General features: G+C 33.9%; 2 protein-coding genes across 2 annotated transcripts in view; both read right to left on the minus strand.

Moving 5' to 3' along the window:
• Positions 1–586, minus strand: part of LOC108574894 (WD repeat-containing protein 81) — a 9,318-nt gene extending 8,732 nt beyond the window's left edge. Inside the window, 1 exon segment of the mRNA XM_017937554.1 lies at positions 371–586. Within this exon segment, the coding sequence (XP_017793043.1) occupies positions 371–586 (216 nt within the window).
• A 3,720-nt stretch (positions 587–4,306) lies between these two features.
• Positions 4,307–7,646, minus strand: LOC108574919 (fatty acyl-CoA reductase 1-like). Its single transcript, XM_017937590.1, has 6 exons — positions 7,482–7,646; positions 7,155–7,404; positions 6,446–6,965; positions 5,337–5,529; positions 4,978–5,220; positions 4,307–4,805 (listed from the first exon to the last, which is right to left on the minus strand). The coding sequence occupies exons 2-6, from the start codon at positions 7,401–7,403 to the stop codon at positions 4,457–4,459; spliced, it is 1,554 nt and encodes a 517-aa protein (XP_017793079.1). The 5' UTR covers position 7,404; positions 7,482–7,646; the 3' UTR covers positions 4,307–4,456.
• Positions 7,647–12,868: the final 5,222 nt, after the last annotated feature.

The following is a 12,868-nucleotide window of genomic DNA, read 5'->3' on the forward strand; positions in this document are numbered from 1 at the left end:
AATTTATGTAGCAAGCATTTTTCATAATAATAATTTTTATAATTTCAGTTCATTCATGAATTTTGATTTTTTAAAGATTTATTTAGAAGCTCATTAGTCTAAACTTAAATCATGTTTTTGTTTGGAATCTGTTACTGAATCATACTACAAATATATAATTTTAATTTAAAAAAGTAAGATTTTACAACATAATATGAATATTTTTCTATACAACAACAAGATTGTGGATACATGAAAGTATATAATATTTGTAAGAAATATTCTTTATAATTGTAAGAATATGGAACATATTGTAGATCTATGAAATGTTGCATATAAAATGCAATTACAGTAAAATTTCTTTTTTCTGAATTAATAAAAATCAACATACTCTGACGTATATTCTGATCCAATCAGAACCCAATTCTTCAAGCATAGGGTGAGCTGCAATTTCATCATCTGTTAATCGTTCATGATTAATAAATGAAATTGGACCTATGGTAAGTAAGTTGGTCAGCCAGCTTTTGTGAACAGTTAAACAAATTCTACCATCTGTTACTTTTATATATTTTACTGGCACGAGTAATTCTTTTGTTATTATATCCATTTTTTATATTTGTAATTTATACCTATAAAAAAATATTTTTATATATATCATGTATAAATTTCTTTTTGATAAAGTATAATCTAATGTATTCTTATTAATTCGTCAAGTTCATACCGTATTTGAATTGTATGGTTAGTAATATAGCGGAAAAACAACAAACCATGTATTTATTCCCAATGTTTACTATCTCAGTTTACTTGTTAACGCCACACACAGCTGATTTGTAGTAAAGAAACAGCTGAGGTTAGACGCCATGTTAGATACGATTTCATAATATTGTTACGATTTTTTATATATGTTTAGAAACAGTTTTACACGCAACATAATGTTTCACCTATTAAAATATTTTTTACACTTTTCTCCCTGATTACTTTTCCATAAAACAAAATAATCTTGTATTGCTTGTGGAAAGTAATGCTCACATAATAGTGTATATGATACTTTTGATTTAATGGTAAATTCAAAAAGTATTTGTAATTATTTGAAGTATATATAATTTGCAGACGAAGATATTGTTAGAAAATTTTATTTCAATTTAATAAATATTTTTTAAACAATAATAAATAATAAAACAATATCATCTATTCAATGTTTATAATACGAATTGTCTTAATAATGTGATTAACCAATAAATTGGAGCTGATTAAAAATGTTTTGCAGCAATTTCTACAATCTTTTTATAGTATGTAACACTAAAATTGAAAGAAGTAAAATGAAATACATATGTTTTAAAAGTGCATAATGATTAGGCATCTAATCTATTACTTGTATTTAATCTGCAGTACTGAATGATTACTAAACATTTACAATGTTAATAAGTTGGTAGGTTAATTTTAGTCACTATTGCAATATAAAAACTCTTTGTTTTATTAAAATGGAGTTACAAATTCAATAAAAATTACTTGGAAATTTTATGATAGCATTTGCTTAATAATTAATTCAAAATATGTTTAAATTACTTTGCTAAATATGTATTATTATGTTTTGTAAAATTACATTTGTTCATGGAGCCATACTATTTATATCTTTATGTATTTTAACTATCAATGCGAAATATCATGGCTAAAACAGTTTGGATATTCTTGTTCCATGTATGTAATGAGAAATAATTGAAATTAATTTATTCAGTTTCAATGCTCCGCTGCGTAATACTGGGTAACGAATATAACAAAAATTAAGTTTCAAAGTTCAAAGTCTATATTCTTCTATATTCCCATTAATAACACATATGAGGAAAAATAATAGTATTTACTCGTTACGACAAACTTATTATTATTATTTTTAAAAAGAAATGTATATAATAGGCCGTCTGCGCTTGAAGGAAAGTTTTGACACAGACATCGTACAGGTACGGGTCGATCACACCGATACCGAATCGATACTGTCGATACTAATCCGTAAATCATGATAGTATCGAAGACATAGGTATCAAAAATATCGATACTCCTTTGATACTTTTTTGAAAGTATGTATCCATAGTCGTTTGATACTTTTATGGAAGAATCAATACCCATTTGGTATTAATATGAAAATTTCAATATTCGCTTCATATCTTTCGAAATTTTTCATAATCATTTAACATTTCACCGAAACGTTTATATTTATCTATTTGAATCAGTTAAACTAATAATGGTATAATCTGGAATGCATTTACGTCTACATATAAACGCTCAGCACTGTTAAAACAATTTACCTAATGCCCTTATTAGACAAATTGTAAAGTTTCTTGGAGATATAGAAAACAAAATATTGTTCATCAAACCGTATTCCCAGATGTGAGAAAAATGTCTACATTAAGGAAGTTCTAACATTCAATAACCCATAATTCATTAATCTTAATTTATTTATTCTTAAGTAATATATTTCGTTGAATATCAACAAAATTAGATGTTATAGCAAACTACTAAGAAGGAATATTTTGTCAACAGTAGTGTCTTTCAGTCTGTTCCTCTTTTTACTTATTAATTCTCGATGCTTTCATAGAAGTATAAAAACGGGTATCGACACCCTCATAGAGGTATCAAATGGGTATCGATACTTTCAAAAAAGTATCAAAGATATATCGATATTTTTGATACCTATGTTTCTTCGATACTATTCGATACAGTATCATGATTTACGGACTCGTATCGATAGTATCGATTAGGTATCGATCTGATCACTAAGTATAGGATAAACCAATCATATTATGGGACTTTATGTCTCACGTCTTGAAATACCGCTTGTGTAAAAAGGCAGAGGTTTTGTTGTGCCTTCTACCACAAACGAGATATAGGCACGGACGAGGTACAGAATAAACCTTGCATTTTATGGGACTTTTTGTCCGGGGCTTTAGGGTCGAGGAGACCCTTACCATTTTCGAGTCGCTACCAACGTTACTGATTCAGTCTAGAATAAGATTACAACATTAGTAGTGATTGGAATTGGAATTAAACGTAACTATGAAATTACAAATAACAAAATAAGTGCTGTGAAAAGATCGTGAACAGTTCTACCCAAGTAGTTCTACCCAATCCAATATAATGTAAGTACCTTTATATGCAAATTTAATAAAAGAGAATTTTGTACATCTGTCGACTTTATCATCTTTGATAGTTGGATTGTGTGCAATTCGTAAATTCACCGCTCTATATCGTAGAGGGTATAGCAAAAATTCTGATTTCTTACACGATTGGTATTTCAGAACGTTTGACACAAAAATTTATTAGGTGCAAGGTCTATCCTGTATCTGGTCTGTGCGTACCTCGTTTGTGATATAGGGTAAACCACTCATCCATTGTATTTTTTATCATACGACCCCGGGGTTCCGGAACTCCATTACCAACATTCTACTGTATCGATTAAGACTGGTATTATATCATTGTGCTATTAGTGGTAGGAATTGAAATCAAGAACACTTGACATTTGTTATTTTAAATAACGAAGGGGACAAAATTTCAAATCTTAGGATGAATCGGAATGGATTCAGTCACACATATTTGCATTTTGGGATTCAAGAGTGTATTGACAATACAGTAACAATGTACACACGATCAATATCGATCGTTGTGCGCGATTCAGCTTGTTTTTAAAATAACCGTTCTTAAGCGCAGAGTGTTTTGAACGACGTCGGTATTTCAAATCGTGTGACAAAAAGTCCTATAAGATGATTGATCTACCCTATATCTCGTCTGTGGTAAGACAAGGAAAGGAATACGGGTAGTCAATGATAGCACTAGTGAAACGAGTTAGACAAGAATAAAAAATTTTTAAAAAGTAAACCAATGCCATCTCGTGTTTGACTGCACGAACTAACGGTTCGTTACTAGGAACACAGAATGTGAGCAGAGGTATTAGACAAGGAACGCACTACTGTGCGAGAAGGACAGAGAGAAAATGTTTCCTATTGGCCCGCAGATCGCTAACATCCGCCATTCAGACGCTAAATCAATTCGACCGGTACAAAATCATTAATAACTCAATAATTACGATGATTTTGTGAACTTTTAGAATTGAAGAATGAAGTGTGGACCTTCAGCAACTTTTACAAATAGATTTCAACGCATTAGACCCTTTCAATAATTAGTTATTAACGATTTTAGTATGTGATGCCGGGAACGATACTGCATACCTATACGGGTCTACACGAAAATGGTAAGGATCTTCTCGGCCCCAAAGCCCCGAACAAAAAGTCCCATAAGATGCTATTTAGGTTTATCCTGTACGTCGTCTGTGGTGCAAGGTCTATTCTGTAGGTTGTCTGTGTCTGTACCTCGTCTGTGGTTATACCTACTCTCTACGATATAAAACGGCGAGTTTAGGAATGGCTGTTCTTTGTTAAATAAAACTAACATGTGTTTATACAATTTTCATGTTATACTTATTACCTTACTAATAATTGAAAACATTACACATTGCTCTGTATAAAAAGAAAAGCAAGAAGAACACGAGGAAGCTACAAATAGTGTAGTGGAGTATCATTAGCCTTTGATACTTTTTCTTAGCAGCTGGTAATGACTCTGGTGTCTCCTTTATTAATTTTCGGAAATATCCTGCAAATATATCTGAATATCTATGCCAGTCCAGTACTTTTAAATCAAACGGAAATTCTTTCATATCGGCATCATTCATACGAGTTTGTACATCTCGGATATTATCAGATTTTATGATCCAACTGGCAGCAATAAAGCGCGATAGAACCCTTAAGTTCTTCGTTACCTTCCACACTCCACTGATAGCTCTGTGAAAAAGAATATCATATAACTTTCAAACATCTGAATCCATAATAAGATATTACAATTTTTTCATCATTTTTCAAATAAATATTAAAGCAATTTAACGAACTACCGTTTAAATCGAACTCGAAGCATTCTTATTCGTGTACAGTTTTGAAATTATTTTTTGAAACTTACATTGGTTTCTTCCTTCGAGCCACGAGAACTATATCAACCATTATAGCAGGTATAACGTGAAGTATTAGGTGGAGTACAATTAAAGCACCGAAATTTGGGACAAACACTAAGAATGGATACCAAACCATTTTAAGGGATGGGTATTTATACGCTGTTTTCATAACTGATTCTATTGCTAGTCCGTAGGTGATAGGATTCCAGTCAGATGATGCACAATTGTAAACTTGTCGTTCTTTTGACTTCCTACAGAAAATAATAAAAATATTAAGCTCTTCGCAGAAATTTTAATGCCGATAAACAAAGACATTCGGATATGCTTTATTAAAGGATCATATTTAATTTAATGATATTCATAGTACCTGTGAACAGTAGAATCCCAGATTAACGCCAGGAGACTGTTAGTCACGATGTCAACAGGAATTATGTCAAACAGCGCATCTTCCCACGTTTGTATCACATGCACTATACCCAGATAGATTCCTACTGTCAGTGTTACAGGCCCACTTTGGCTTCCTATCCAACCTGGCAGCGGTTCCATATATGGTGGTACAACTGTTCGCAAAATGAGTAGAATTTCCAATATTTAATTTTCACTATTTTACGATATTAAAAGGGACATTTTTATTTTAAAACGAATAGTTGACGATAGAGCAAGAAATCAAACGTCTGAAGATGTATTGCAAATCGTTGCTCTTACAATTAATAGCCTTGAGCATTAAAATATATTCTTTTTTCGATCTTTCAATAGAATAACAAAATCGCTATTGAGATCGTTTGTCTTTTCAAAAATCTTCGAAAGCAGGTCGGTCGATCGTAATATATTTTCAGTGAAACGTAATGATATAGAATTTGTTACTGATTCTACGAAGCAAGCTGGTACATTTACATTATTATTTTTCATGCAGGTTATATCCAGGGTGATTCTCATAAAGCTGGCCGATTGAGTTCTGTTCCATGGGTGGAAATCTTTTGATGTATGCGGTGGCGTTATAGGTGGAGGCGTCTAGATAATTTCAAGGTCAACTATTCTTTGCCCGGAGCATACAAGGTAATGTCTTTGGCATCGTGTGATCTTGCATGACCTTGGATGAAACTGTGCCGTGGTCGATGAACTCATCACGCAGAACACTACGAGACTATAGAGGACAAAATATAGTGTCCCATTTAAAAAAAATTCAGTGTACCTACAAATCATCTAGGCGCCTCCACTTGCAACGCCACCGCATGCATCGAAAGATTTCCCCTCCTGGAACAGAACATTTCTCGTTCGATAAGGTACAATCTCAGCCTTAAAAATTTTCCCACTTTTTATGATACACCCGGTGTATTACAGTGATTCATGAATCTCGGACGACGTCCCTTTTCAATTTCATTCAAGTTCTTCAGTATAAACGATACTAGTTCAACACCTTTTTCCAACACGTTTTTATCGTCGAATTGAAATGGAAATGTAATAATGCATTCATACCGATAGAAGGTCTGAAGACCAAGCAAGGGAACGATGCTGTTCTGCTAAAATCCTCGACCACGCTTTCGGAGATGGCTTTACTGAAGGTGTACATATTAGTCCATTTCCCTACGAAATCATTTATCTGTTCCTTGCTAATTCCATATTTCGTCTCTTCATCGGCTCGTATCATATCTTCGACTAGTTTTATGTCAGCCGGTGGTGGGTAAAATTTCTCTTCGATCACTTCGTTGTAAAGATGTGAGTACGCGGTTGAAACGTACACGAACATCTTTAAATGATTGCATTCTGCTGCTAATTCGAGCATCTTCTGCGTGCCAATCACGTTCGTCCGCAAAAGATAGGACGGTCTTGCCTCAAAGTACACTATGGCCGCGTTATGAATTATTATATCAACATTCTCGATTAGACATCGACGGTCTTCAGGTGAGAGACCCAAGTCGGTTCTTTGTAGATCACCATTAATCGGTACGACTTTTTCCATAAAGTTTGGATTCAATTCGTGCAATTTACGGAACAGCTGAAAACGATAGAAATATGAATGTTTCTTTTTGCCCGCAGCGAAAAATCCTTCTCGCAGCGTATACGCTCCCCGATCCCATTCAAATTACATATAAAACGTTGCTTGTATCGTTCAAACTAACTGAAATAATTAGGTCAAAAGTGTTAGTTGTTGATTTTCAATTCTTACAGTTTCTTCGGTACTTACAACATTTTCGAAGCGTTTCTTTAGTCGTTCTTCTATCGACACACCCTTTTTCGTCCTGATCACAACGTAGATCTTGTCAATTTCCACACAAGTGCGAAGAAGTTTCTCCAAAATGACGCTGCCCATAAAACCGATGCACCCCGTAAGAAGTATGCATTTCCCAGCGTAAAATTTCCGTATCTGGCTGACGTCGTTGTTCTTCAGATTCTCATTTTTGTTCAGTTGACAAGTCTCGTGTATATTGTTCATTCTAAAATTATTTCATTTGAAAATTTTATATAATCACAACTGCTTCTTATTTAGAATAAGCAAGAAAACAATTTTTACTTTTATTTTATTTTTCCAATTTCGAAATTTCAATTTTTCTTGCTTTTCCTTCCTATTTCTTTTTTTTTCCACACGTTTAATTTGATTGGAGTATATCTTTTTAGGGTTTAATTTTATTTCAATTTCTATAGAGTCGAATCACTCTGGAGACTTCCGCGAAGTACTACTGACCGACAACTGGGTAAGGTCCAAATTTTTCACACTTTTATAATACACCGTTAGAGGTATAATGTATAATTACACTCCTAGATCACGTGAAGAGTGTAGGCATGCATACATTAAATGTTAATGAGTACAGTTCAAGTTTATCATTGAAGATTCAAGTTTTATAATTGGAATCCCACGACCTTATCTCAAATGTACATTAGTAACATTACTGTTGTCCAAAAACCTGTTTCAATGTTATTTACGTTCAACTAGGGCAGCATAAATGTTATTGATCGAGTACAATGAATTCGATGAATATTGAGTTTAATGATATTAAATGTGAACATAAACAGTAACGTCTTGTTTAGTAATTGTATGAATCTTACCGGTTTAATATAATATACTAGTTCATTTTCAATTATAAAATTTGTGATTAGTGCTTGTTGCGAATTTTTCGGCTTAATTTGACGGATGTTAAAATACTTAATTCGACAAATAATTGTTACGTACGGAAATATTTTTGAAAGGGGCATTATTATTTATACAAACAGGAAAGAAAGTAATTTTATGTTTAAAGAAATAAGCATTGCTCACATAATTTCTTCAATTTAACATATTCACGATACCGGAAGTATTTGTACAATTGTTTAATCATGAATACGCTCCGCTTAACCCTCCTTGAACTATGGCATAGGAAAAAGCTCGGTACTTCCGGTTATCTTTATTCCTTAACCACAGAAGAACCTCGAGCGTGACTTGACTCTGTATAGTACTGTCACTTGTTACTAACGTATCTACCAAATATTCATCGTTTCCATGACGATAGCAGTCTTTTGATTTGAACAGTTCCGTGAGTGTTAATTTCGTATAAGTGGTCGATTTTTAAGCAAGGTCAGTTAGTACTTGGAATAGATATAAATTATTAATATTAATTTCATTAAATAGAGAAATGTTTCTACTTTAAAATTTATATTTGGTTTTTGGTGATATGTAAATTCAATTCAGTGTATTGCTTCAAATATCTGAACATTAGGTGTGGGGTAATAGAGGTCAAAATTTACGTTGAATTATATTCGCTTATTTCAGCTAAACCTGTCTTGAGTAAATATTAGTAACAAACCAAACTCCTTTAGCTACATTCTCAAATAATTTTGGTTAATATATTTGGTTTAGTTTAAGAATTATTAAATATTATATGAGAGAGTCCCCTATTCATTGTACTCAAGTATAGGCAAATGTTATAAACAATTGCTAATATCTAATAAACTATATCACTTACGGCTACCAAAATGATTGAAATATATAAATAATAGTCCATTTTACATTCTACATGCTTGAAAGTGCATAATTAATCGCGCATATCTATTGAAATAACGAAAATGTGTTACCATTGAATGCGACGTGTTCAATACTCTCCCAAAGAATGTTAAATAATTATCAAACTACAAGGGATATGTTAATAAAAATTATATGAGAATATAGTCAAAGGAGTTACCTTTAGGACGCATACAGTTAGTTGCATGAGAATTTAGTAGAAAGCTATGAAATTATTGAGAAACCGTAAAGGTATGTAGTATCGTTCCCGACATCTCGTACTAAAATTGTTAATAACTAATTATTGAAAGTGTCTAGTGTATTAAAATCTATATCTGAAAGTTGCTAAAGGTCCACACTTCATTCTTCAATTCTAAAAGATCACAAAATCATCCTAATCAATGAGTTATTAATGATTACTCCCTGGCCGACTTGATTTAGCCCGCGAATGGTGGAGTTTAGACGCTCGTCAGCCAACAGGAGGCGTTTTCTCTCTGTCCTTCTCGCACAGTAGTGCGTTCCTTGTCTAATACTTCTGTTCACATTCTGTGTTCCCAGTAACGAGCTGTTAGTTCGCGCAGCCAAACACGAGATGTCGTTAGTTTACTACTGAAATGTAGCGGATTGCTACAGACGCGTTCTACTTTATCGGCCCACGCGGGAAGTGGGAATAGGTGGTTTTTCTTTAAAGTGTCTGTTTTACCGCACGGGTATGTATAACGAATAAAATATATTTTAACAAAATAGACTCTTTGAAACTATTAACAACACGATATATATACACTGCAAAAATTTTCTATTTCTTGCTTTATAATCTGTTCTTCACTCTTCGGCTGCTTCCGCTCGATTGCCCTTGACTCGCCTTTCTGCCTGTCCTACGGCCGCTACTTCTCCTGTAACAGACGCTAAGAAAAGGTGGCGCTGGAGTTTCCTCCCGCGCACACCTACCACTTCCGGCGTTCGTCGGTATCCCGGAAACGAACACGCTTTCCGCTTTGGCGGGTCGCGGTAGATGGCGCCACAAAAATTTTCTATCCTTGCCTAACTCATTTCTCTGGTGCTATCCTTGACTACCCCTATTTCTTTTCTTGCCTGACTCATTTTTCAAGTGCTACTATTCCTTTCTTTGTCTAACTCATTTCTCTCGTGCTATCCTCACCATCCCTATTATATTTCATTGATACTTATAATCAATTTTTAATTGCTTTAACATTAAATAATGTAGATAGTAAAATATATTTTCAAGTATTTCAATTATAGAATAATTAGGGTTTCGCGTTAAATAATAATTTAGATGGTAGTTTATAATTATTAGAAGTCTTAAATAAAATTGCTGCATGCTTTTTACAAAATTTATTTTACAAAAACTTTTATCAAAAATTAGAAAAGTTAATAGATGGACCTCACAGGACACCACAGAAATCAAGGAAAGGACGTGAACATCCGGAAAAATGTGGAAATACAAATATTTATCAAAAAACCAATTATTTATTGTAGGATAACTGTACAAAATGTATTTTACAAAAGGTTACAATGTACCAGTACGTTTTTACACCATTTTACTATCTATTCTCTTTTCCCTTACACACCGCATCCATTTCTTTTTGCGAAACACTCATTCTTCAAAAGATATTCCATTGCAAAATGAAATAAACTAAGTCTGGTTATCGTTAGGAACGCGTAATAATGGAAAAAATCCTGAAATTCGACCGGGAAACTTCGGAAATTGTAACTACACTATTTAGGCACATGTTGAAAAAAGTAACCGATGCCACCCATGCCTTCAACATATGCCGACCTATCATATATTTACAAGTCTATTTACATTCCCATCACTACCGTCGTTCTTCACTGCTTTTACGACTGTCGATGTCATTTGCTCTGGCCGCTGCTTGCTCCCAAAACAGCTACCTAAGTAGCACTGCCCTAAAAGGCCTACTTGAAGACTCAAATTTGCTTTTCCGATCAGGAGAATCATTCCCTTTACGACTGCAAATAACACCAGTTACGGAACACCCTGTATATGCGACCTGTTTCTGTACAACGTAGACAGCATGGCTGATGTGGTCGTTGTGAAAGGGTTGAAGAAGGAAATCGACCGACAGGGGAACTTCGGTAACCTGAAAATTCCGATTTGTTTGAAACTTTGCAGGTTTGTAGGGGACCTCAAGAAAAGTAATTTTCTTTTTGGCCCTTTTCCAGTTCTTCGGGATGAAAACAGCTCTTGAATAAAGATAAGTGTTACCTTATTTCCCTGTATATCTTTAGAACTATAGTATGTTAGAGATCTTTTCTCCTTGAAGGTTCTCGGGTAAGTACTGTGCCTTTTTGACACAGTCCTCTTCCCGGAGAGTCTCAAGACTCTCTCCACTTCGTGGCGAGATCCTTTGTTCAGAAATCCTTATCTCTCTGTACGCGCTACGAAGCATCGGTGACGTCGGACTACCGACCCCGTGCACGCAGTCCTCTTTGTGTTCGGCAACAGGACGTCGGGTCTTTTGCCACTGGTTTTTACGTCACCGCCGAGCGTATCTCCCAATAACAGATTCTATGGTTCCGCTCGTTGGCGATATGTAATGAGTCGAGGCGAGGCGACCGTCGTGGTTCTCGTAGATCGTCATCTGTTTTGTCGATAGTCAGTTCGTTTTATGCGCGTCTCGAGAAAGTGCGTTCGTTGCAGTAGTTTCCCAATACGAACAATAAGCAAAATTTTTTATCCAAAACAGCAATTCGTTGACTAAACAGCACACACTCTCTTCCACACCAACTCCAGTGGAACACGATATAAAAAGAAAAATATAAAAATCGAGAAAAATCAACATTATTGCATAACCTATCTTTCTTACTTTATTGAAAATATATATTTATTGAAATGAAATCTTACAGTTTGATCAGTCATTCAACACATTTGAACAAGTATTTTGTTGTTAAGTTAATATGTATGTACAATAGCCGTTCTATACAAATCGTCGTGGAACGTGGCGAACGAACTTTATAACCTCGTAAAATTCGAAGGGGAATTATAGCAACCCAACGGTATACATATGTACTTCCATTAATCGCATTGATGCATTAAAGTTCCATACATAGGCACTTTCAAAAGTCCAAGCATACAATATAGCTTATCTCTGTATCTTTATTACAATCGAAAATTCAACTGCCTGGACAATCTGAAAGAGGGAAAAACGTTTGATAACAGCGTTTCTTTTTCAAGTCATTTTATCCTCCCAAGAAACCATTTATGATTCTTCCACTTGTTCATTCCTATGTGAACTATTGAATATTAAAACACGACCGCAAAAATAACAAATATTTGTGCAAGGTTTAAATACATATGCGTTAAAAATGTATGTAACTAAATAATTATAAAACGGCATTGCAAGGTTAGGTTAGGCTATAGTTAATAAATTATTAAACAATGTGGTAGAACTTATATTTTAGATAGTCAAGAATTCCATTTTAAATATTATGACGTACGGTTGATCGACACAAAATTATGAAGTATAGTCGGTGGAACAAATATAGCGAGGTCGTAAATTGCGGCCCTGATTGAAGTTTTGGGTTCTTATCTTCTCAGTTTTCTTTCCATTCGCTTATCGATACGCTCGAACGTGTAAACTTTAACGCCTGACCGATTTCATGACCTCGCTATATTTCTTTCATCGGCTATACATATGTACGTATGCGTATTTAAGGCGAAAATAATTAACGGAAGGGACAGAAGGAAATTTAATAAATACATATAAATTTATTGCATTTGTACAATTAGGATTAAGTGTAATAAATGGAGAAATTAGGAGTACAAACACTTTTTCATGAATAAGTGCATACTAACAATAAGCGTTGTAAGATATTGGAAAATGAAATGATCGTAAAAAATCTGTTTTTATATTAAGTTTATAAAAAATTATAAAATTAATTACGTT

This window comes from Habropoda laboriosa, unplaced genomic scaffold, assembly GCF_001263275.1.
Source record: "Habropoda laboriosa isolate 0110345459 unplaced genomic scaffold, ASM126327v1 scaffold11, whole genome shotgun sequence".
NCBI lineage: Eukaryota > Metazoa > Arthropoda > Insecta > Hymenoptera > Apidae > Habropoda > Habropoda laboriosa.